The sequence below is a fragment of the Puma concolor genome, chromosome E3, assembly GCF_028749965.1.
Source record: "Puma concolor isolate L17-30 chromosome E3, mPumCon1.1.hap2, whole genome shotgun sequence".
Classification (NCBI taxonomy): Eukaryota; Metazoa; Chordata; class Mammalia; order Carnivora; family Felidae; genus Puma; species Puma concolor.
Window position 1 is genome coordinate 5,938,904 of NC_141682.1, and position 25,527 is coordinate 5,964,430.

General features: G+C 55.0%; 1 protein-coding gene and 1 long non-coding RNA gene across 3 annotated transcripts; both read left to right on the forward strand.

Moving 5' to 3' along the window:
• The first annotated feature begins 3,658 nt into the window (after positions 1–3,658).
• LOC147572898 (uncharacterized) lies at positions 3,659–7,768 on the forward strand. Its single transcript, XR_015245233.1, has 2 exons — positions 3,659–7,263; positions 7,481–7,768. It is a non-coding gene; the product is annotated as an uncharacterized LOC147572898 (long non-coding RNA).
• Positions 7,769–14,024: 6,256 nt separating this feature from the next.
• BRI3 (brain protein I3) lies at positions 14,025–23,929 on the forward strand. 2 transcript variants are annotated; one of them, XM_086691240.1, is made up of 4 exons: positions 14,025–14,389; positions 14,895–14,997; positions 16,810–16,904; positions 23,506–23,929. In XM_086691240.1, the coding sequence occupies exons 1-4, from the start codon at positions 14,248–14,250 to the stop codon at positions 23,595–23,597; spliced, it is 432 nt and encodes a 143-aa protein (XP_086547366.1). In that variant the 5' UTR covers positions 14,025–14,247; the 3' UTR covers positions 23,598–23,929. The 2 variants fall into 2 exon arrangements, with proteins under 2 accessions (XP_086547366.1, XP_086547365.1); XM_086691239.1 differs by lacking the exon at positions 16,810–16,904 and having other exon boundaries at positions 14,040–14,389.
• The last annotated feature ends 1,598 nt before the right edge of the window (positions 23,930–25,527 follow it).

Below are 25,527 nucleotides of genomic sequence, written 5' to 3' on the forward strand. Positions count from 1 at the left end.
AGCTGTTACCGGCCCCATCGGACAGAGCGTGAAGGCATGGAGATCAAGTAATTTGCCAGCGTTCACGCAGCTAGTTCTCAGCATTCTTGGGCTGCAGAGAAAAAGTGGAAGGGAGTCTGCTGCAGTGGGTATCCTGTGCAACAGCAGGCTGGGAAGACAGGTTCAGCGAACAGCAGGAACAAGGCCCCCGAGAGCCCAGATCACCGTGCACGTCTTGCCGCAGCGACAGCCTGACAAGGGTGGGGACGTCGATACTGTTGGCCGTTGCCCCAGCGCCACCCGCCTCCATTGAGCTCTGGATCCTGGATGCTGGTGCCGCTGCCGCCACAGGTGGAATGCATTCCAGTCCGTCTGTCCTTTTTGTCACTCACACAGACCCAAAGTCCCAGGCTCAAGCATTCAGTTAGCCAGCACCAAAAAGTCCTTTGTCTGTGTCTTAGGGAGTTGGCTTTTGAGGGAGCAAGGATCACACCTTTTAGTGTCCCTATTGATTTCCAGATCTTCCAGGCAACAGAAGGGAATTCACACACTCAGCAGTCAAAAATTGTCACTTTTAGAGGCAATCAGTAGCAGGGCTCAGCCTGGTGCCCAGGACTACATGAATTTCCACTGTCCCTTCTGTGTTGCTTTGGACCCAGGGGTTGAGACAGGTGGAAAACACCACTCACCAGCAGCAGTGTCCTCACCCCCTTGTGCAGCTGCTGGCATCGGATCCCAGGTGAACAGAAGGCTCTCCCGGCTGTGCTGGAGTGGGGGCTGCAGGTGGGAACCTGCCGAGGTCACCCACACGAGTCAGTTCCAACAGCATCTTCAGTGACTTTCAAGCCTGTTTACCGGCTTGGACAATGTGGGTACAGGTACAAAAAGAAACACTCCAGGGGCCCCTGGGTGTCTCATTCAGTTAAGCATCTGACTTTGGCTCAGGTCATGATCTCACACTTCGTGGGTTTGAGCCCCACATCGGGCTCTGTGCTGACAGCTCGGAGCCTGGAGCCTGCTTCAGATTCTGTGTCTCCGTCTCTCTCTGCCCCTCCCCTGCTCATGCTCTCTCTCTAAGAAATAAATAAACATTTAAAACTTTTTTTAAAAAAGAAATACTCTAGGCTCCTGCTCTAAAGAACCTGTAGTCTAATCTTGTAAAACATCAGCTGTATGTTACTGCTGCCTTTAATGTAAGATCCTTAATACAGAATTCCTGAATTCCTCTCTCTGGTCCCCTATTGTATTTTCAAGTATATGTTTTAAGGGTGAAGTGATCTATGATCTCTTCCCAGTTTATATTTTGCAGTTATTGTCACTCTTTATTCCTAAAAGATGAAGATCGTCAGTTAAACGAAGCTTTAGAGTGTGAACTTTGGGTTGTTTGACAAGCTCCTTCGCTGCCTGGCATAGTTCTTCAGGCATTGTAAGTGCTCAGTACATGCTGGAGAGTGGTTGGGGGTGGGGCAGGTAGTGGAAGTGATTTGGAGAAATGAGAGAGAACGAGAATGAATTTGATTTAGGTATGGAGGGGCCTCCATAAGGCACCTGGTATGTCTCCTGAAATGAAATCAAGAACAATTTTATAAAGGGAGATTTCTCCAGAAACCACGAAGGACCAGGGAAGAGACCGGAGCAGGGCAGGATCCCGGACCAGGGCCTCTGGACAGCCAAAAAGGAAGGCAAGCTGGCCCTGAAACCATGCGTGACGTCTCAGCCCGGGTGGAAAGGAGTGAGGTGGACAGTTGTGTGCCTGAGACAGGCCGCTGTAAGGGCCCAGAGCTCTGTCTTTCCGTGACCAAGCATGACCCTGGGGCCTGGGGAGGTCACACTGCCCAGAGCCAGTGGGGATTCACCCCTCAGGCACTTGGCCCCAGGGCCTGTGTTCTTCATCCCTGCTCTCTACTGCCTCTCAGCAGTTTTCGGACTTCTCTCCTGGGGAGGCATCTTAGAGTCCTGGGGAAAGGAGTGAGGACGTGAGTCCATCGCACGGTGGGAACGTCAAGTGCAACAACTCAGGACCAGCAGGGAGGCAGGGTGGCCGGAGCCCAGGGAGACGGGAGGCTGAGTAACAGTGAGCTGGGGGAGCCTAGGAGGAGAGGGCCTTTGGGGTTATGGCGCGGCCAGGCGCTTGCGATGAAACACCTCTGGAAGGTTACCATGAGGCGAGGGTTGTAAGTGCAGCAGACCGGTGATAGATTCTGTCTCACGTCCACTGCTTTCATTAAGTAGGTGTGGCAGACAGACCCCAGAGTGGCCGTCTGACCTCTGCCCCCTCTAGAGTCCCCCGTTCCCCCCCCCCCACCACCTTGAATGTGGGCTGGCCTGTGACTCTTCTGGCTAGTAGAATACCTTGTAGATGTGGGGATTGGCAGATGGGATTAAAGTCCCAAGTCAGTTGATTTTGAGTGAATTGGAAAGGAGATTATCCTGAGTGAGCTTGGGTTAATTAGATAAAAGCCTTTTTAAGAGGGACTTGGTCTTTTCTGAGGCTAGAAACTCTCTCCTGCTGCCCTTGCAGATGCAAACAGCCATGTTGTGAGTGACCTCTGGGGAGGGCCGCGTGCCAGCGGACCTCAGGCAGCCTTTAGGGTCTGAGGGCGGCCAACAGCCAGCAAGAAGCCGGGTCTCTCAGGGGCGCCTGGGTGGCTCAGCAGGTTAAGCATCCGACTTCAGCTCAGGTATGATCTCAGGGTTCGTGAGTTCAAGTCCCGGGTTGGGCTCTGTGCTGACAGTTCAGAGCCTGGAGCCTGCTTTGGATTCTGTGTGTCTCTGCCCCTCCCCTTCTCGTGTCTTGTCTCTCTCTCGCTCAAAAGTAAATGAACATTAAAAAATAAAGAAGAAGTTGGGGTCCTCAGTCACCAGCTGCAAGGAAATGAATCTAGCTAACAGTTTGAGTGGGCCGGGCAATGAATTCTTCCCCTCAGCTTTGAGGGGAGGATACAGCCTGGTGACACCTTGGTTGCGGGCTTGTGAGACCCTGAGCGGAAGACCCGGCTGAGCCCGTCCCGAGCTCCTGACCAGGACACCGTGAGATGATAAGTGTGTGTTGTTTTCAGCGGCTAAATCTGTGGTGCTTTGTCGTGTAGCATAGCACACGAGTACAGTAGGAGATTCTTAACATTACATATATGTGTGTGTTGTTTTCCCCCTGATTGTAAAGCAACCCTTGCTACTCGTTTCTGTCAGTGTAAGTAGAAACAGGTAAATGCTGGGGACCGAGGAACAAAGCCCCAGAAAAAGCAGGAAACATTGGTGCTGGTGACTATTCACGAGAAAGGGCAGGTGCGTGCCCCAGAGCTCGCTCACAAAAGCCGGCAGTGAGCAGGCTTCGCAGAGTGCTCGTGGGGAGGTAATCCATCACCCGAGTGCCCTGAAGACATCACGTGAGGATTTGATCCTTCGTTTCTGGACAGTAAAATTTCTAGGGGCCTTGCTAATTTTTTTTTTTTTTAATTTTTTTTTTTTTTCAAAGTTTATTTATTTTTGGGACAGAGGGAGACAGAGCATGAACGGGGGAGGGGCAGAGAGAGAGGGAGACACAGAATCGGAAACAGGCTCCAGGTTCTGAGCCATCAGCCCAGAGCCTGACGCGGGGCTCGAACTCACGGAGCGTGAGATCGTGACCTGGCTGAAGTCGGACTCTTAACCGACTGCGCCACCCAGGCGCCCCGGGCCTTGCTAATTTTAATACGATGCAAATAAGGCAAACGTAAATTGTTAATAATGCTAACAGATGAAGTCACTATTTTGTAGTGACAGGATTAGCTTAATGAATCATAAAAAGCCAAAGGTGGGTTTTGGAATACCACCCAGCAAGACTTTAAGAATGCATTGTTTTGGGGCGCGTGGGCGGCTCAGTCAGTTGAGTGTCTGACTCTTGATTTTGGCTCAGGTCATGATCTCGCAGTTCATTGGTTCGAGCCCCACATCGGGCTCTGTGCTGGCTGCTGATAACCTGCTTGGGATTCTCTCCCTCTCCCTCTCCCTCTCCCTCTCCCTCTCCTTCTCCTTCTCCCTCTCCCTCTCCTACTCACACTCTCTCTAAAAATAAATTTAAAAAAAAGTGGGGGGGGGGGACACCTGGGTGGCTTAGTCAGTTGAGCATCTGACTCTTAATTTTTGATTTTGGCTCAGGTCATGATCCCAAGGGTCATGGGATCAAGCCTCGCATTGGGCTTTGCTCTGAGCATAAGATTCTCTCTAAAAAAATAATAATTAAAAATAAAATAAAAATGCATTGTTTTAGGGGAGACATAAGGTTACAAAGGACTAAAACCCATGTGAAGGGTGTGGGTTATCTGAATCTGGCTAACACAACAAATGACATTTCTATAAAGCAACTTTAGCTGATGGCCTAGTTCCAGCCCTCGACAAGAATCCATCTGTAACCAAAATGCCTTAACTCAGCTGGTTTGAGATGGAATTGTTTTTCTCTGGGGCCTTTAACCCTGGTAAGATATCAAAATAAATATAGCTGTAACCCTAGAATGATATTTTTTTTTAAAAATAAAGGAAATCATGAAGATGATATTGATGATTTTTTATTTGTTTTGAAATTGAAATTCAAATATAAATTTGAAGTTTATTATTTATTGATTTTTTAAAGGTTTATTTTTTATTTATTTTGAAAGAGAGCACGCGCGTGCAAGTAGGGGAGGGGCAGAGAGAGAGAGAGAGAGAGAGAGAGAGAGAATCCCAAGCAGGCTCTACGCTGCCAGCCTAGAGCCCGATGTGGGGCTCGAACTCCTGAACCATGAGATCATGACCTGAGTGGAGATAAGAGACGCTTAACCAACCGAGCCATCCAGGCACCCTTGTAATTGCTTTTTAGATATAGAAAAAAAGAGAAAGATTTGTAAAATTTCATTCATAAGAGCTTAAAATTGAGCATTAAAAGTACAGGGGGTGTGGGTGTCGTCTCGTGCCAGGCGCTCTGGGACAGGAACCTCGTCAACAAGGGAAGGGATCTAGGTTCCGGAATCTGAGTGTGGAGCCTGGCCTTCCAACACACAGGGACGTTTATTCTCTTGTAGTAAGAGGATGGAGATCAATCACAGGCATCTCCGTGGAGATGCAAAGATCTCCAAGTGAAAAAAGCAAATTGCACAACAAAACATTGAGTGTCCACGAGAGGGAAAAGTCAACCCTAGTGAATCACATATGCGTGTAACTAGTGGGAAGGGAAGGGATGATGAGATTCGCCCTAAGCCCTCCATGTGATGCCTGTGGGGGCAGAGGGACTGTCCTTTTCTTCACCTGATGTCAGTGCTTGATGTGCAGATGCCCATGCAGGGTCCCGGGTAGCACCTGGTGCTCAGGGCCAGTGGCCACATTCTGCTGCTGGACGCTCCCCCGGTGCCGCACGCCGCCTCAGTCACCTCTCACAAAAACCTGATGAAGTCGTTATTACCCCATTTTACAGGTGAGGAAGCTGAGTCATAGGTGGGCTCCTAGTTAGTAGGTCAAGGAAATGGAGGCCTAGAATCCGGACCGCTTGACTGCCCGGAGCCTGTGTGCTCAATCAGAAAACCGCAGGAGAGCGCCCTGCCTCCCTGATTCTCTAGCTGGGGAGGACGACCCATAGGAAACAATACCAGTCAGCTCAGGTTCCCAGGAAAACATGCCAAATGGGTGAAGTGGGGGCTCGGAGTAGGGAGGAAAGACCCCATGTGGGGAGTGCTTCCCACAGGGCCATGAGGTCTCGGACGATACACCGAAGAGCTGGGGTTTTATGCTGCAGGTGGTGGGGAGCCATTGAAGGTTTTAAGTAAGGGGAGCTATTACATGCTGCTGAGCACAGTGGCTCCCAAGGGTGATTCTTCTGTGCTTGGTATGAGGGGTGCAGAGGCAGTAGAGGCCGGGACACCCTAGGGAGGCTTCCAGGTGACAGAGGCCAGGACCAGTAACCATGAGCTGGACAAGAAGGTTGTGTAGCCTTTGTGTGTGTGTGTAGACAGAGAGTGAGCAGGGGAGGGGCAGAGAGAGAAGGAAAGAGAGAGGGAGAGAGAGAATCCATGCAGGCTCCACACTGCACTCTGTCTGTACAGAGCCTGATGTGGGGCTCGAGCTCACCAACCGTGATATCATGACCTGAGCCAAAATCAAGAATCGGATGCTTAACCGACCAGGCCACCCAGATGCCCCAGGTTATGTAGCCTTTAAAAGAAAGACCTCACAATTACATCTCAGGCTGGGGGTTTTTGTTTTTATAAAAAGGACAGGCTGTAGGTCCTTGTTCGTATACATAGGCGTACAGGAAGGGGACGTGTCTGTTCCGCAGGCGGCTTCTCTGACACCAGAGAAGACCAAAGGTTGCATTATAGAACGTGCCAAAGGCCAAAAATTATTCTACAATATCCAGTTTTGCTCACTCTAGTGATGTGAACTTCAGATTAGAGCTCAGATTGGAAAAAGGATTCTTTAGGCGATGTGGTATGTGGCCAGCAGCGAGGAGCTGGTCCGCATGTCACACGCCTATTATGACCTCTGACCCGCAGTGGCCAGCTGAAGTGCTGATAGCACGGGCGGGACGTGCCCTGGGCGGAGTGGACCCTGTCTGCTCCTCCCACCAGCCCTTGCTTTTCTGGATCCCGACACCGGCTTTTGCACAGCCCCCGGGCACCCCCTTTCACTTAGGTCTACACTGGATCCCCAGAAGGAATTTGACCAAGGAAAGTCAGGAAAATAACCCACAGGAAGGAAGCAATGACGGTCTCATGTGAAGGGCGCTCAGTTCCTGGAATTTAAAGGGGGCCACTCTTGCCAGATGGATATGGCTACAATCCTTGCTCCACCTGTCCCTACTGACACTTTGCAGGACACAGGACAAAACCAGACCCTGGCCGTTTGTCTTTGGCGTCTGTCACATTTGGTCCTTACCTGGCCAGCCCTACAGTTCCTACCTCTCCTAAGTCATGGATTTGATCAAAGATGCCCTTGGCAGTGGTATTAGATGGGCTTCGTCCTACCTCCCAGAGGCAAAATCTGGTGGGTGGCACCTCCAGCCTCTCCCTAATGGCGGGACTCCATTCTCAGAACCTGAGAATCTTGGAACAGGGCAGGATTGTGAGACTGCATTCTGTCCCCCACGCGGTTCCTCCCGGGCTTCCCTGCCCCACGATGGCTCCTCCCCCGTGGCCTTCTCCATGACTGCTTCATGTCAGCCACTGCCTGTCTTCTGCTGGAGCACAAGGGGGCTGTCTCCGGCCCCGTCCTCAGGTTCCCTCCCCACGCCCAGGGGCAGCTCGCTGAAGCTAGCCATGACCACGGTGCAAGCGGCAGGTAGGGGCCACTGGACAGGGCGGGCTGGCCAGAGGAGAGGGTGGAGGGGCTGGAGGAGGAGAGGGGATGAGGATGGGCGGGTCTTTGCAGCAGAGGTGGCCCCTCTCCTTGGGGACCCCCGCCCGCTCAGCCCTCCCAGGCCTCCTGGTTTCACAGAGCTCCTTACCGACACAATGTCAAAGCCTTGGTCCCTTCTGCTTTCCTCTGTGACCTGCAGGAGAAGCAAGCTCTGGGTGTCACTGGCAAAACAGAATAAGGACAGAGAAGGGAGGCCAGAACCCTCGGAGGCCCTGCAGGGGGCTGTAAAACTCACCGGCTGGGGCAGCTTATGGAGGTCCCCCCGACCTAACAAGGTGGCCTGTCATCTCCACTTGGAAATGGCCATTTGCTTCCCCCCAGCCAAAGAAGATACCCAGTTGTCATAAATTCAGTGCTCTGGTAAATGGTAACAAGCTTACCTTGGTTTCTCTTTACTATCGCAAATTAAACAGTGACAGATGTCAAAGGGAAATCCCTTCTGTAAATCTGAATAATTGTGATTGACCTCTGGGAGAGGGTAGAAGAGTCTGGGAGGTACACTGTTTTCCCTGAATGATGCCCTGTAATCACACTGCGTGAGATCCCAAAAGGCATGAATCTTCTTCATGGACGTCTTCCCTGTGTTCTGGGCACTCTTGACTTTTTAAAACCAGGAATGTCTTTCTGGAATGATCCAGACCTATTCCTAGCCTGAAGGGGGACGCACTTCATGGCCTATGGGCCAGAGTGCAGATCCGGAGGCAGGGGGATCTGGTTTGAATCATTACTGGGCACATGATCTTGACAAGTGACCTTAAGGTCAACAGTTAATGGAGCACCTACTGTTCCAGGCACTGGAGATACAGGGATAAGACACTATCCTGGGGTGGGGGGGGGTGGGGTTCTGTGGGCCCGACTTAGTGGAGAGATTGGCTCTTTCCTTATATGTAAACTGAGAGTAATAAAATCTGAGGATCGTGGCCCTGACGTGGGTAACATGAATCACAACCTAGCACCCGGCACAGAACAACGTGACAAAGGTTGGGTTTCTCCCTGTGAGTCCTGTTGAGAAATGGGGATTCTATCATTGTGGAAGGTGATGAGGTAAACGTGGCCCCCACAGAGGAGCCATTGTAGTAGTTCTGGAAGAATGCTTGAAGTCTTAGTCTAAGAAAGCCTGGCTTACGAAGGCTAAGTGACCAGTTTAGGCTTGAGAGCTGTTCTCTGTGTGGAAATCTGGGTGGGCACTAGCTGTTCCAGCCTCAGCCCACTTCCTCGTGTGCCGCCCTCAACATCCAAACTTGGCTGCCGTTTTCTTGGGACTTTCCCCTACCCCCAACCAAGAAGACCTGGGCGGGGCTTAGTCAGTTAACCATCCGACTTCACCTGAGGTCATGATCTTGTGGTTTGTGGGTTCGAGCCCCGCATCAGGCTCTGTGCTGACAGCTCGGAGCCTGGAGCCTGCTTCCGATTCTGTGTCTCCCTCTCTCTCTGCCTCTCCCCCACTTATGCTCTGTCTCTGTCTCTCTCTCAAAAATAAATAAACATAAAAAAAAAAACCGTTTGTAAAAGCACTCTGAACATGGTGGCGATAAAAGGCGTTAAATCAGTTTTGCATGTGGTCACCACAGATGGGTCTGACTTCCGAGTTTTCTCCTGTTACTGGTCTAGCCCATCAGTTATAGCCATTAATACTGAACTGCTTTTCAGGGGTATTGAGAACAGCTACTTGGAAATTTATTTAGCTAGAGACCTGCTCTCCAGAATTTGCTCTTTGTTCTTATGAGAATTGCTAGAAAATGTTGACCCAAAGACATTTCCTGTTTCAGTGTATGAATGTGTTCTCTCAGGTCCGCCTATGGAGCGAGGGCCACCTCTTAGAGAAGGAAGGGTGTAGTATGGATTTAAATCTATGGATACATGTCACTTGTGATGAGATTTACTGTGTGACCCAGCAAGAAATTGTCATCTGTGTTGCATAGAATCACGTGCTTAATTTATAAAATATTTAGAAATATTTGCCTACCAGAATTGTAAGGCTTATCACAGGCTTACCAGAAAACTTAAAACTCAGTGTTTATCTAAGATAAACATTTAGCAAATATTTGGTGAGAGCCTTCTCTGAGCCAGGCACTTGTAATTGGTTACAGCCTTGGGTTTTGAAATGATATTTGCTGCTGCTGCTTTTTTTTTTTTTTTTTTATACCACAATCCCAGCCATGTGAGATGCTAGTTTCCTGAATGTGCAAGACACTCACGTGATGGGTTATCAGCACTTTTCAAAGTCTGCGAAAAAGGGCATGATCCTTGTTTTGGTTTCCTCTGGGTACAGCTGGGGAGAGTCCTCGGTGACTATCAAGGTCTGGAGGACGGCGGCACCTCCCCGGCCCGACCGGGTCCCCTGCAGAGCGCTCCTGGTTAAGACGTGTACACATAGCAGTTAAGTGAGCAGTTACTTTTATGGAAATGGCAATACTAAAGAATTTTTTTCGACGTACACACATGGACGTGCCGGATTTCAGCCATCTGTAAGATGGGCACAGAGGAAGTGACGTTCCAAGTCTTCTTGCACAGGAACGTATTCGTGTTAACATCAGCGGCCGCTGGCTTTTCTTGTGCACTTTGCACGAGAGCTGTGCACAGTGATCGTTAGTGGCCTGAGTGCTGATGTGGGCTTGGCGACCTTGGAAAAGTTATGGGACCTCTCTGTGCCTTGGTTTTCTCATCAAGCAGTTGGGGGCTGTCCAAGTCTACTTCATGGGATGGCCCCGAGGATGAACTGAGATATCAACTGTGTTGTAGGTGTTTAAAAATTCAACCAAGTGGGGCTCCTGGGTGGCTCAGTCAGTTAAGCATCCGACTCTTCACTTCGGCTCAGGTCATGATCTCACGGTGGTGGGATCAAGCCCCACATTGGGCTGTGCCGTGGACGTGGAGCCTGCTAGGGATTCTCCCTCCCTCTCTGTGTTTCTCTGCCCCTCCCCCATGTGCTTATACACACTCTCTCTCTCTCTCTCAGAAAAAAAAAAAAAACAAAAACCTGAGTATATGTAAAGATCAATTTGACTTTATTTTGTGACTTGTGAGTCGGGCAGCATCCCATCCGGCACATAGAAGGGAGCTCGGGAGGGGCACCCAGGTGGCTCAGTTGGTTAAGCGACCAACCTCGGCTCAGGTCATGATCTCACAGTTCGTGAGTTTGAGCCCCGCATCCAGCTCACTGCTGTTGGCACAGAGCCCACTTCAGATCCTCTGTCCCCCTTTCTCTCTGCCCCTCTTTTTCCCTCTCAAAAATAAAATAAAGCATTAAAGAAATAGGGCCCCCGGGTGGCTCAGTCGATTAAGTGTCCGACTTCAGCTCAGGTCATGATCTCATGGCTCGTGGGTTCGAGCCCCACGTCAGGCTCTGTGCTGACAGCTCGGAGCCCAGAGCCTGCTTCGGGTTCTGTGTCTCCCTCTCTCTCTGCCCGTCCCTTGCTCGTGCTAAACATTACAATTTTTAAAAAACATTAAAAAATAAAAAAGGAGCTCGGGAGAACCTGCACAAAATGGGAGACTTTTACAGGCAGAGGGGGAAAGGCAGGGAGGGAGTGGGTTACCTCCCCTTTGGGGGATAGAAGGATTCTGCCACGTGGATCACCTCACTGCTGCCGACCAGGATGTTCCAGATTGACTGGTTTAAAACCACTCCTGCCAAGGGTTGAAACTGCAGTTTGGCTAGGTAGTTAAGTCTTGGTTTGCTGACATGGGGCTGAGCACAAGTGACTCCGTTTGGGGCCTTTTTACCGGGTTTTTGTCACATAGTTTATTCCTGGTCTCCCTTTGAAGTCAGCATCTCTGACCTCGGTCAGCTCTTCCACTGCCTTGCGGTCAGACCCTGATTCCGTAGCCTGGCCGCACACCCATTCTCCTCAGTGACTTCCCTACTTTCTCTTCTCTCCTGGAACCCCAACACCCCTCCCCTATCCTCGGTCTCACTGCTGCCCTTGCTTCCTGTGTCATACGAAAACAGAAGCAGGCAGAAGACAGCACCCGCCTTCGTCCACCTGCACGGGCACCCGCGCGCTCTACCTTCTCCCGTTCCTGTGGGTGACTCTGGGATCCCAGCAGGGGCTGCGCCGCCATCTACCGGGCACTGGACCCCAGCTCCTTCCGCCGCCCCCCCTCTTTCTCCCACATCCTCCCTCTTCCTACTTTACACACATGCTGTTACTTTCCTTCCGCCCAGAACACAAGCAAACACACCAAGCTGGTCCTTCTGGTCCCACAGCTAACTCTGACCCCCGTCCGGGCTCTGCTCACCTCCCGGACGTGCCCACTCCAAACACCGCTGGGCCACCTTGCCCATCTCACCCCCGTGGCCTTGACCCTGCTCATTTCCCCCCTGTGGCACTCCCCATTTTCTAACACTGCCCCCACCCCATTGGAGTGTAGCCCACAAGGCAGGATGCTGCCAGTTGTGTGGCATCCTGGGCAGGGTGTGTGCTCCATGAATACTTGAGGAGTGGGTGATCGGCCGTCAGCCACTACGATCGTCTCAGATCTTTATCACAAGGCTAATGCTTTACAGTTACTTTCCTGCCTCGCCTTTCTTTGGTTTGGTGTTTCTTCGGGATTTGCGTGCACAAGTCAGCCTGTGCGAGCCTGCAGACGGCTTTGTCTGATTCACATCCGTGTTCGGGCGATACTGTCGCCTGAGCCAGAAACCTGAGCATCACGAGTGTTCCACAACCATCCAGGAGGTGACCAAAGCTCAATGGGCTCTTGACCTCTCTCACACCTTTCCTGGTCCCTAGGGCCAAGTCAGCGCTGGCATTCTAGACGGGACTTCTGCCCTCGTACTCTTGGGGCACCCAGGGCTCTTGGGCCCCTCTAACCCTCTCACTGCACTGCCATTGTGAGTTTACTGGCTGGCTCCCTACCAGACTGCTCCTCCTGTGTGTCCCTGGCCTGTCATCTTTGCCCCTCCCCCCACCCCCAGGCCTTTTGTGGCCTGTGGGATAACAGGTCACACTCAACTTGCTCAAGAATTAAGGAGCAGGACCTGTTTTGTGTCTGTGAGCAATGTTTACCAGAGTAATGTTGGGAAATCCCAAGCCACATCCTCTCATTCACGAATATGGATTTCCAAGCTGGGGGTGGGGGGGGGGAGGAGGAATCAATTATTGGAGGAAAAGGGAGCCAGAGGCTAAGGATTTTGTGGAGTTTGATTAGCAAACAAAGGCACGTGAGGAAGGGAGAATTAACCGGGGAAATTGAAGGGACATCTGCCAGGGACATCTGCCGATTTACTTGCAGTCCAATGAGAAATGACCTCACCAGCTACCTGCTACTACATTGGCACTGTTGGGTATTGGGGAAGGACGGGGGACCCCATATGGGTGTGCACAGCTGACAGAGTGTTAGCAGGCTTGACCTAAGCCCACGTTTCACTGGTCGATGAGGTTGGGGATGCACCCCTGTTTTTCCCTGGTGGGGGCTCTTGTCCTGTGGAGCCGTTTCTCCCACAGGCCAGGACCTCTGCTGGCCCCAGAGCCCTGGCCCCTCTGCAGTCTCTTTTCTTGACCTGGCCCTCCCTGGATGCTAGCCAGACCCATCCCTCGTTCCGCCCCACAGGATGCTGGGATGATGGTGACCGGTTCAGGAGATAAAAGGTGGGGATGGGCTTTGAGGAGTCACACTTGTGACAGAGAAGATGGTCTCTTCGGAGAAATTCAAAATAGGCCGGGGTCTCGGCAGTCCTTTGTCCTCGCGCTGGATCAAACTGCAGGTCACGTAAAAGAGGCTGGGAAACACCAAATGCTACAGAAGGCCCTGGAAAGGCCTAGAGGAGCTACAAATTCAGATCTTTATTTTTAAAGTTTTTTACAAACCCATTAAGCATTAGCAGGTGACGGGGAAAATGCTTCTTTGAGGGAACCCAACCGAGTGGTTGGTCTTTGCGCCAAGTTTAGGCCACTCCCCTTGTCTGAGCCTCTGTCCCCGGCCCGGGCCCGTAAACCAGGGCTAATAAGTACCTCTCGGGTTGCTGTGCCGATGAGTGAAACCGAGGAACAACCGGAACAGTGCTTGTCACGTAGGAGGTGCTCAATAGCTAGGGTTTTGTCCCCAAATGGGGAGTTATTTGTAATCAGTGGCTGCAACTCCTAGAAATGATCTAATTTGTCAAGACGAAAATCGAGGGAATGAGCATCAGCCGAGCGCGAGCAGCCAACGCTGAGATGCGCGCCCTGCTTCTTCCCGCAGGGGTTTGTACTTCCATGACCCCGGCAGCGGCCCTGATTGAGATCCGGGGTCACTCGGAACGCGGAGCCCCTCCCCCCCGCTCCTTTGCCCAGGATAGATAACAGCCGGGGGACTCGCCCATCCTGGACCCTCCTCCAGGCCGCCCCGGGTCCCTGCCCTTCCCCGTGGTGAGTGGGCTCGGGCCATCGGATCTCCCGCCTACCACGGGGGTCTCCGCTAGGAGATGGGTGGGGCCGACCCCGGCTCTGGAAGGGGCGGGGTCCGCGGGCCATAAAAGTCGCGACCCAAGTGCGGCACCTCCCCCCAGCCCCCTGTGCGGGAGGCAGTCTCCTCGCGGTGGGAGGTCTGGGGGCCGCGGAAGCGGCGCAGGGCAGAGCGCTGGGTCAAGGCGGCAGGCGGCCTAGCGGGGGGCCCGGGGCGGGCGCGGCCCCTTTAAGACGCCGCGTCGGCCCCGCCCCGCGCCGCACCCCCCGCCGGGAGCTGCGCCACGTGACCCGGGTCTTGTGACTGGCCGGGGGGGAGGCGCGGAGGGGAAGCCCGCGGCGCCCGCCTCCGAGAGGGGCCCAGCCCCGCAGCCACCGCCGCTGCCGCCGCCGCCCGCGAGGAGCGGGTCCCGCCGGCGGGTCCCGGCGTCCGCGCGAGTCCGAGCCGGCGCGGGAGCCGGAGTCCGAGCGGGAGTCCGGGCGGGAGCCGGGCCGGGCGCGGTGGGCGCCGCCCGCCATGGACCACAAGCCCCTGCTGCAGGAGCGGCCGCCCGCCTACAACCTGGAGGCCGGCCAGGGCGACTTCGCGTGCGGCCCGCACGGCTACGGCGCCATCCCCGCCGCGCCCCCGCCGCCGCCCTACCCCTACCTCGTCACAGGTGCGCCCGGCGGGCGGGGGCGGGGGGGGGGGGCCGGTAGCAAACTTTGGGCTCCGTGCTGTGGCGACCTTTAACCCCGAAGCCAACTTTTCTCCGGACGCGGCGGCGGCGGGGGGGTGCGGCCCGGCCGTGCTCGGCGGGGTGGGGGGGGGGTCCCCCCGGGAACGCGAGCCGGTGGGGACGGGGGCGGCGGGTGAGGCTCCCGCAGCGGGATCCCGCCGTGCGGCCCTCTGCCTACCCGGGGGCGGAGGGGGGGGGGATTCGCGAGCACCAGGCCGGCCCTTCTCGGGACGCGCCACGGCCGTCTTGCCAATTAACTTCGTTAACCAGGTGCCGTCTGCAAGTTAGCACCCGGTCAAGCCCGTCGCGGGCTCTCGGCGAAGGCGGCTGTCGTCTTGATTTTGGAAAGGATAAGTGGGGGGAGGCCGGGGGGAAAGGTAGGAGTAGTCCTCACGCTTCCCAGATTTCCTCCCTGCCGCCTTCTCACGTGCCTTCCTGCCCACAGGGATACCCACCCACCACCCCAGGGTCTACAACATCCACAGTCGAAATGTCACCAGGTACCCTGCCAATTCCATCGTTGTCGTTGGAGGCTGCCCGGTCTGCAGGTATGTCACCGGCCGGGGGCTGTCCCCTCCCCGCCCCCCATCCCGAGAACACACACCCAGAATCTCAGAGAGGTGGACTCGTTCGAAAGTGGGCTAGTCTTGTCTCGGGACAAGCTACTGACCTGTGGTGTGGGGGAGAGAGGGTTCTTTTTGTCCTTAGATCTAAACACGTCGCACGGGTCTTAGGGGAGGGGTTCACTTTCCTGAGGAGAGTGCTTTTGGGGCCACTGAGTCCCAAATGAGTGGGATGTAGAAATGTTAATGTCTCATGTCCCTGGTTCTAGGACGTGTAAGTTTGCTTTGCAGTTGATTCTGGAAGGTGGTGAAAGGTTTCATTTTGCTGGGAAGGGGCAGCTAGGAAAGCCCCAGTGGCCAGTGTGTTCAAGGAGCGGGGGGTCCAGGAGGCCAGGGGAGCACCCTCCTTGAGGGCTGCTTCATCCCCTGCAGGGGGGTCAGCTGGAGGAGGACAGAAACACCGGGCTTCTTTGGGGGCAGGAGCGATTTTTCCGTATTCTCAAACCAGAGCCTCTGGAATTTGGCAGGTGTCTGTAGGAGTCAGACTCGGGTAAGACTTGGTCCTTGCCCTTGGTTGATGCGAGAGAGTCCAGGTCAGCCCCTTGAGTGGGAGGAGGAAGTTGGAAGTCTCAGAGATGGAATTGAGAAACACTGGTTTACACTTAGGCTTCGTGTCACAGGTGTATCTGGAAGGCTCAGGGTGGAGTCAAGGGGAAGTTAAAGGTTTCAGAGTCACAGGGGTAACGAGTGGGGGGTGAGTGCCGTCCAGGAGGGGGGGCATTGCAGAGATGAGGGGAGGAGGGGGACTCCCAGAGCCAACTGAGTACTTAGCAAAGAGGGCTGTGGGCAGGGGGCCCTGGGGCCGTGGGCTGGCCACGTGCCTCGTATGTAAACTCAGAACAGGCATCTCTCTTTGTTTTCTGGGTTTTTTCAAGTTTATTTATTTACTTGGAGACAAAGGTTGAACATGTGAGCCAGGGAGGCGGGGAGAGAGATTCCCGAGCGGGCTCTGCACCATCAGCTCGGAGTCAGTGCTGGGCTGACCTGGGGCTCAGACTCCCGAAGCACGAGATCACGACCCGAGCCAAAACCAGGAATCCAACACTTAACTGGCCGAGCCACCCAGGCGCCCCTCGGAACAGGCCCCTCTTTGATACGCCTTTGGAGGACACGGAGGGGGCGGGTGGAGGGCAAATGACCCGCACCCTCCTGACCGCCCTTCTCTTCTTGGGCACCTGGGGGCGTCACAGCTGTTGGGGTTTAAGGGCCCAAGGGCGGGAAGAAGGCCTGTGGCCTGGGCGCTGGCAGCATGCTGCTGGGCTGAGCAGGGATCGGGACTTGGTCCCCGGTGTCCCGGGGGGTTGCTTGTAGAGGTGGGTGAGGGGAAACCCGCTGTATTTGGCTTTGAGGAGGTCCCGGGTGCTCAGAGCCCTGGCTGCTTGCACAGTGCTGTCCCCACTTGGGCCAGCTGGAGGATTCCAAAGGCCTATTTCTGGGTGGGAGAATTGAGTGATCTCCCAAGTTTAGGGAGTGGTGTCAGGCCAGCAGACTAGAGGGGGGTCGGGGGAGGGGGTCTGTCTGGAGCAGAGCGGTCTGGGATTTCCTGGCCTCCACGCTACGTCCGAGTGTTCTGTCCCAGTGCCCAGCCTGCTGGAGGAACTGGGTTCAGATCCTGGCCCTGTTTTCCCTTCTGGGAAACGGGAGCGTCTTGGGATGCTCTCTGAAGCCCCCTTCCTGGCCCTCGTGCCTGTGCACAGACCAGCAGCAAGGCCCACGTGGCTGCTGCCAGATGGGGAGGACTTTCCCTGGGGTGGGAGCTCTGTCATTTTGGGGGCCAGTGGCTTCTGCTGCCTCGGGTCCCAGAGCCCCAGTCCTGCAGAATCCCGATCAAGGTCAGGCTGCCTGAAGGCTGAGGTGCGGGACTCCTGTGTCGGAGACAGGCTTCTTTCTTTCTGTGTGGGGATCCCCGTCCTTCCTCCTCTGGGCGGAAGGCAGTGAGGAGTGGGTGCTCTGAGAAGAGCAAGTCCGGGAACTGTGTTGGGACCACACACGGACTCCCTCTTGGCACATTCCTCTGTGGCCCAAGAAGGATGGATGCCAGAGCTAAGGGCCCCTCCAGCACTTACTTGGGTTCTTCGTGCAAGAGCATCCCTGCCCCCCTGCCTGCCTCCTGCCGGCACCCTCCTGTCTGGGGAGCGGTCCTTTCTGTGCCTCTGCAGCGCGGGGGGGGGGGGGGGGGGGGGGGGGGGTGGGGGGGTGGTGGGGGAAGGGAGGTGGGCAGCGGGAAGGAGGGAGAGTCTCGGCGCTTCCTAGGGAGGCTCTCCTGTGGTTTGGGGAGTGGGTGCGTGGCCTTGAGGCCGCTCCTCTCTGGGCAGGATGGAGAGGTGGCCCCTGGGCACGGTGTCTAGAGTTGGGAGACAGGACACTGTCTTGTGACTGTACTTTCTCCCTTTCCGTGCAGCCCGCCAGGCTCTGTCCCCTTCCCTCCCTGGTAGCTTGGCAGCGATTTGCCCAAGTCACACGTCTGTGATTTCTTCTGAGGGAGGCTTGGCGCGAGAGGCCTGTGTCCCTTGTCACTTGGCCATCATCTTAAGCAGCCTGACTCTGTCTTCCCTTTTTAGTCGGCTGCAAGAGAGCTTTTCGTGTGAGCCCAGAGGATGAGAGTGCTCCTTCTTGCCCTGCCCGCCGGGACTGGGTGCCGTCTTGCTCAGCCGGGCCCCCGGGCTCTCCAAAGCTGGGCCTCCCCCGGGGGGGGGTGTGGGCTGTGCCTGGATCCTGATCCCAGGGAGGTGGCACCGAGAGTCCGGGATACCAGGCCCGGCTGGGTGCACCAGGGGCTGTGCTGGGGTCGCCCGTGGAGAAGGCGCTCTGAGCAGCACGGGTCAAGGCCAGAGCGCGCGTAAAGCAGCAGACGCAGGGCCTGGCCTGCTCTGGGTTCCCCACTGACACGGGCTGGGCGTCCTCGGGTATTTAGTTTCGGGGATAACCAGAGAGGGGGTAGGAGATCTGGGAATGAGTGGGGCCTTGGAAGCCGAGAGAGGCTCCACGAACAGATCAGGGTCAGATGTCGCCTGAAGCCAGCGGTAAGGTGCACGTGGCCTGGGGTGGTCAGCGTGGAGGGGACTGGTGACCCTGGTAGAGCCGGTGGGGGCACAGGCAGGCAGTGAGGGTATGACACGGGACGTGGGGGGACGTGGTGGAGTGTGTGGAGGGGTCCTGAGAGGAAGGGATCTGTGGGCACCGTCTCATCGGTTCTCGGTCCCGGAGGAGGGGGAGTAGCTCCCAGGTGAGCCGGGACTCGGCGGGCCGTGCAGCCCGTGGGAGCACTCGAGGGAGCGTGGGGCCGCCTCCCGTCTGCGGGCCGAGGACCGAGCCGGGGTGGCCCGCGGCACCTCCAGAGGCCGTGGTCGTGGAAGACCCCCTTCGCCCCGCCCCGTGATCTGCTCGGGGAGGCGTGAGGCCGTTCAGAGCTGCCAGCAGCCTGTTTGCAGGGGAGGCCCTGGGACCGCAGAAGGCCGGACAGATGCGCCAGGCGGGAGGGTATGACCCGGGTGGCCGCGTGCCGGGGCATCTGCTCCCCACCCCGAGAAGTCCACCGCTCCCTTTCCCCACAGAGGCTAGTCCTTCAGGTGAGGGCTGGTATGGGCACTGCCCCGGGCTGCGTTCTGCCTCAACGAGTGAGTAGTTGGGGACGAACCGGGGGCGGCTGAACCGGGAGGGCGGCTGGAGCTCGTGGTACCAGGTCCCCCGGTGGCGGGGAGGGGACTGGGAAGCCCTGGGCGAGGCTGCTGTGAGGAAAGCGGGAGGTGGGGAAATCCGGCACCCAGCCTCGGGACCTCCTGGGACGTGTGGGCTCGGGCCTCCCATGCTGCCGTCCCTCGTGAAGCAGGACCCCTGTGCAGGCAGGGCCTCTGTCGTCCTGCCCATCCAGCGCGTCACCCAGGCCCTCTCTGGATAGATGGCGGGCGGCCCCTCTCTCCATAGGATGAGTCAGACATCCAATAAGCATTTTCAGCATTTGTCAAGTTCCTTATTTCCCCAGCTTCCCTGACCCCCCCCCCCCCCAACCCGCCCCTGCCGGCCACCCAACCACACACACCCACACCCACATACAACCACACAATCTGTTGCTCAAGAATGGGGGCGGGGCCTTCCATCCTCAGCGAGAGCAACCTGCTCAGTTTGGATTCTGAGCCACTTTGAAAGAGTTGAAACTTTGTCTTGAACTGATTGGGGCCTTTCCGGGGGGGTTTAGGGAGAAGAGTGTGGGAAGCTGGCAGAGGCCGGCAGGAGATGGCCAGGACATGGCATCCCATCCCTCCTGTGGTGGCCACATGGGGACCGTAACTGAGGACAGGTCTGCTCTGTAACCTGGAGTGTCGCTGCATCAAGAGTGGCCCAGAGATCAGATTATGTTTCTCAGTTCAGAAGATTCTGGATTTTTAAAAAAAGTTTTTTTAATTTATCTTAGAGACAGAGTGTGAGCAGGGGAGGGACAGAGAGAGAGAGAGAGAGACACAGAATCTGAAGTAGGCTCCTGGCTCTGAGCTGTCAGCACAGAGCCCAATGTGGGGCTTGAACTCACCAACCAGGAGATCATGACCTGAGCCGAAGTTGGAGTCTTAACCAACTGAGCCACCCAGGCGCCCAGAAGAGTCTGGATTTTTGAAAACTAAATTATGTCAGCATTGTTTTTGAGGTCTGGGGCATTATTCTTGGTCAAAACATTAATATTTTTGTAGCAAGATGTGAATATTCATGTTAAGTGAATGCATTATGACCATCAATGGCCACATCAGTTCAGGTCACCTGTGGCTGCCAGGTGAGTTTCCTGTAAGCCTATGAAAAAAGTTTTCTCAGAGCTTTCTATTGTTTGGAATTGTGGGTAAGACTCTTTCCAGTGGGAAGTGTGGTGCCCGAGAGCTGGAGGCTCCTGCTGGCCGTCCCTTTGTCCCTCAGACTTCAAAGCCAGGTTGGGTTCTGGTCATTGTCTTGTGGGAGGTGGTCTGGTCGCAGACTTGCTGGCAGGGATGGCCCCTAAGGTGAATGGTGCGAGCTGGGCTGTGCTCTGGTGACAGTGAGTGACAGGTCTGGACGGAAAGCACCGCAGGCTGGTGTTACTCGTGTCTGGGAAACGGAGGTGGGCCGGGTCAGCCCGTGTTACCCTCACTTTGCCCTTTAGGTTCCCAGAGCAGCTGCCGGGGGCTGAGCAGGGGGCCGGTCCCCCGGGCTCCAGGGCAGCGAGGGCCTGGGCGAGAGTGACCAGCCTTCCCCAGGTGCGCTTGGTGGTGGGCGGGCCCTGGAGCATCCGGGAAAAGCAGCCCCCAGGATGGGCGGTTCACGTCGGCGGGCCTGCCAGGCAGCGTGGGTAGCTCCTGGCCCCCGCACCGCCGGGGAGACTGCACCCAGCTGGGGCGGAGCAGGGTGGGGGGGGGGGGGCTCCTGTAGCCAGGGGTGCGGGCTGCCCACACGCACCCACTTGAGGGCACTGAGGACAGGACAGGCCTTGGCCCCAGCCTCCCGCTGGACACCTGTCAGCCTCTGAGCAGACACCACGGATTCTAGGCTGTGCCTCTTGACAGGTTGGATCCTGACACGAGATGACATGGAGTGTCCAGCTTGGGTGGGTGCTCAGCCTGGTAGTCCCGGTCCTCGGGCCTCACTGGCCCCTGGAGGGGACGCTGGGCAAGGCACCCTCTGCTCCTCCAGAGGGCAGTCTTCTCTGCAAGGTTCTGTGCCGGTGCAGGTGACCCAGCTGTGAGGCCCCGCTCGCCCCTGCCCCCCGCTGTTTCCTTGGACATTCTGACCGAACGTGTGAACTAGTGTGGTTCCCGGGACTTCAGCTGTAGGTGGAACCTTGCTAGAGGCCAGGAGGAAGGACAGTGGCACCTGGGTGGTACCATAATTCCCAGCTGGTACAGGGCCGCCCGGCTGCTTCCAGCTGCTCTGTTAGTGGCTTGATTAGCATCAGTAGTTGCAGGAGTTGTGGGCGGGGATTGTGGACAGAGCAGGTGTGCTCCCTGCCCGGGGCAGCCTGTCCAGTCTCCCTGTGTGTGGGGACACAGCTGGTGGCCCACAGCCTCACTCACCCCTGACTTTGGCAGCATGGCCTTAGGTGCTTTTTCCGGTGGGGCAGGTGTAAGGTGGGTCCCGCGCAGCTGTGTCCGGACTCCCACGGGCAGGGGCAGCCATGGGAGGGCCCGAGAGCAGTGTAGCGACCCGACCGCCTTTGCAGTCCTTAGAAAGGCGACTCCTGAGCGGCTCAGTCAGTTAAGCAAGTCTGACTCTTGATTTCGGCTCAGGTCATGACCTCCAGGTTCGTGGGTTCGAGCTCCGTGCCAGGTTCTTGTGCTGACAGTGCAGAGCTTGCTTGGGATCCTCTCTCCCCCCTCTCTGCTGGTGCGTGCTCTCAAGGAAAGGTAACTCTGCTGAGAGAAATTCAGGCCTACTGATTAACTTTCTCGCAGATCTGGCCTTGCCTGTGTCCACTCTAACCGTTCGGCACACACATCGGTTTGGGAAATGCCGGCTGAAACAACAGTTCAACAAATGGCTTTACGACAGGACTTCTCAGAGCCATTCCTAAACTACTGTGCGCTGTGATACCAGGATGGGGAGAGAGTTTCCCCAAATTGACCAGAGAACCATCCCCCCCCCCTTTTCTGCAGTTTATCAGGGGAACTAGTGTGTTAGGACCAGCACCTGGGGAAGCGCTTCTGACCCTACTGTCTGTCCATTGTGGAAGTTTCAGGCAACCCTCTCCTGAGTGGGTAGGAAGAGAAGTGGGCATTGAGTTTGATTTTTTTCTTTAAGCAGTGGAAAACCAGGCCTCTTAGTCTGGTTTCTCACAATTCCCCCGCCTGCTCCGTAGGGCTGGGCGCAGTGTGGCCCTCAGAAGGAGCAGCATTAGCAGCTTTGGCATTTTGAGTGGAGGAAGCCTTCTGTTGGGTGCTTCTATTAAGCTGAACCTTCCTCTGCACACACAAGGTGGCAAAAGGAGAAGCAGCTGTTTCCAGAACATTCTGGAAGGACACAAGAGATCCTTAGCAGTGTTTGAAGACAGGCTGAGGCACGGAGGGGAGACCTGGCTTTAGGGAGACCAAGGCAGCTGGGGTGAACCCGGGGCAGGGGGCACCGGAGTGGGGGCCTCCCCAGGAAGGAGTGGGTCAGGTCTTCCTGCTCACTACCCAGCTCCTGTCCCCCCGTGGAGCCCCTCCTTTATTCCTTCTCAGTACTCAGCCCTGGGCACTTTGGCACATTTGTTCCCGTGAAATCTGGTGAAGGGCCCTGTTCACTAAAAGCCCTCGGTTTGCATCGCGGTAGACAGGGCTAGAGGCGTCTCCGGCCGCCTGGGAGAGTTTGTTTCCACCGGCTTTTCCTCGGTCTCCGGAATGTGATGGGTTTCTCATTAGGGCTGAGCTGGCTATTGCGGCTCTCATTTTAATTTCAGCTGTGTCCAGAACTTTCCAGAAGTAGCCTAAGGAGCAGAGGCAGAGCTGAGCACACAGCTCTTGCTTCCCACCTTTGGGAGCGAGCCTTTGAAAAGGACCCTGGAATGTGAGTGGTGACTTCAGATCACTGAACCTGTGCTCGCGTGGCTCATGATTGGGGTGATAGCCCGGAGGCGCCTTGTGGTAATTGTGTGTTGTGCACATTGAAGGTAAACTTGACTTTTTGAAGAAACAGATTAAATTCTCAAGATACGTGCTGCCTTTTTTTCTTTTATTTTTAAGTGATTTTATTTATTTTTGAGAGAGCACAAGCAGGGGAGGGGCAGAGAGAGAGGGAGACACAGAATCTGAAGCAGGCTCCAGGCTCTGAGCTATCAGCACAGAGCCCGAAGCGGAGCTCGAACCACGAGATCATGACCTGAGCCAAGTCAGACACCTAACTGAGCACACAGGCACCCTGTTAAGTGCTGCCTTCTTCCAGACGTTGTGAATATGGCTGATTTTAATTGTTCACTAAAATCTATTGTACCCATCCCCCAAGTCTGAATTCTAAACTTCATAAGTTTTTGGAATTTCCCTCTAAGGAATAGAAGAATAAAACTTTTCAACATTGGGGAGAAAAACTCTAAAATGATACGGTTTTCTTGGGTCTTGTTTTCAGAGATACAAGAATTTTTATAGAAACTAGCATTTGCTTCTTGTTCTTCCTTTTGTGACGGAGGAGAAAACACGGCAGGTTATGTGGCAACTGAACGTTCTTGTCTTTGTAAGTGGTAATTCCTGTAGGTAACGTAGCGGCTGAGAGCGGCAGCTAGCCTTCCCCTGGGTAAATGGGCACGTGTAAGAAGCCGGGGGTTTGTTGCTGGAGGGGTGAAGGCTGTTTCTGTGGACCTGGTCACCGTGAGGCACCCGGGGCCCTGGGTCCTCGCGGCCTCAGTCCCTTCTTGTGCTGGGGTGTGGGGTGGGTACAGAACTGGGTCCAGCCTCGGGCTCTGCCGGGGACCCTAACGCGCGTGCCCCCCCCCCCCCATTCTCTCTGCAGAGTCGGGGTTCTGGAGGACTCCTTCACCTTCCTGGGCATCTTCTTGGCCATCATCTTGTTCCCGTTTGGGTTCATCTGCTGTTTTGCCTTGAGGAAGCGAAGATGCCCCAACTGTGGAGCAAACTTCACTTAAAGGGAACAACACACCTGGCTTTCCTACATCCAGCTGTCTTTTTCTAATGTAAATGTCGTGTACAGTAGCTTTATTTGATTAAGCTTCCAGGACTGTTTTGTAAAGTGAGGCGGGATAGACGGCGTGCGCGTGAGCTGTGGTTTCGTGGGGCGCAGGGGTCACGGCGTGGGGACGCAGCAGCACTGCTTTGGGGTGAATGACAACTCAATAAAGCACTGCTTCTATTTTTTGCAGTCTTCAATTTGAGAAAGGTGAGAAATACTGTTTTAAATAAATGAGATTCATACCATTGTTGACCTGGTTCTGCCTGGTGTGCACACTGCCACTTGTATAAATAAACTTGTGTGGACGTTGGAAATTGTTACCAGACTAGAATAACATACCCAGCGCCTGGCTTCAACACTGTCCATCGTGGCCGATCTTGAGCTAGTCCTCTGTAGGCATTCGCAGCTCCAGAGAATGTGCTTTTCGAAGTTTTATTATTATAAAGAAACATAATACCTTGACATTAGTCCATGCCCGGGGCCTGAGGCAAGCCCGCCTGCCCTCCGTGAGGCAGGTGGGTGCCCGCTGCAGCCCATTCCCTGGAGGTGCAGAACGGGTCCCCGCAGACCGCACCTAATAATCTGTAATGAAGCCAAAGGATCCCAGAGAGCGGAGCTCTGGAGACCAGGCCCCCCCCCCCCCCCCACCCCCCTGTTGAAAATACCGGGCTTCCGTGAACCCTCCTCTTAGAGGAGCGGTGGACCACTTAACTAAAGTGGACCGTGTTTTCTTTCCTGGCTGGAGCGTCTTTCCTCAAGACAGGTGTACTGCCCGCCAACCACTCAGCCCCTGGAGAGCCCTCACACGGGTCTGACTCTTCAGCTCCTGGGGACCTCGTCTGGTTTGCCAACCCGGCCAGGACAGGAGCAAGAACGAGAAGTGGCATGCACACACACTAGTTTACCTGCGTTTGCCCAGGACTAGTTTCAAGTGTCTAGAAAAACGCTGATAGTTACGGCGAGACCAAAGGGGCTGTGATCAAAAAACAGGGCCCTCTTCACCCACACACAGCGAATGGCCTGGGTGTGAGTCCTGATTCTGCACTCCTCCCAAACAGGGCCCGATCCCTGGCAGCCAGAGATCAACTCGGCCACTCGCTCCGAGGTCCCTTGGCACGGGACACCCGGGTTCTGAGGGCACAGGGCAGGTCTCGGGTGAAATGCAGAACTTCCCATCCCGGCCGCTGAGACTCGGGCATATGGCTTTGTACGCGCTGTTTCGGGGCGTGCGTAGGTGTGTCCGTACCCGACTCAGAAATGGAGAAACTTGGACCCCAAGGGGTTTCAGAGTACACCAGCGATGGAGGCAGCTTTGGTCAGCCGGCTTAGCGAGAACGCCCTGGGTCTGCACACGCAGGGTCCTTACACGCGTGAGTGACGCCCATCACCTGCAGCACAGCCTGGTGTGTTTTCATTGGGGAATCCAGTCGGTGACTCCCAGCTACCAAAGTCTGTAGCTCTGGGGTTATGCAAGTACTAAACGTGGCCGTGACAGGGACAGGCAAAACACCTCCGTGCTCTGTAGCTATGTCTAAATCGAGGGGAACTCGGGGATTTCTCCATCTTAGGTAGCTCTACATTTGATTAAACAAAAATTAAGAATTTTTAAGTTAAAAAATTAAATTTTATAGACTATTCATAATTTATATTGCTTAAAATTATGATTTGCATGCTAAGATGCAACTTTACACAACCTTTCCTTTAGATAATGTTATAACGCTAGATAAGAGCACATGCTTTTTAAAATAAAACTGTGCTCATTTCATGCAGAGAGCTGGTCACGAAAGCAGACTATCCCTCATTCTATTAAAAAATAATCACAGAATATTAAAACAAATGATACAG

Bases quoted from the DNA above. Each gene is read 5' to 3' on its own strand.
- BRI3 (XM_086691240.1), top strand. From the start codon at position 14,248: ATGGACCACAAGCCCCTGCTGCAGGAGCGGCCGCCCGCCTACAACCTG. The intron at 14,998-16,809 runs GTATGTCACCGG...CCAGATGGGGAG, and splicing joins GGAGGCTGCCCGGTCTGCAG to GACTTTCCCTGGGGTGGGAG. The intron at 16,905-23,505 runs GTCAGGCTGCCT...TTCTCTCTGCAG, and splicing joins CCTGCAGAATCCCGATCAAG to AGTCGGGGTTCTGGAGGACT.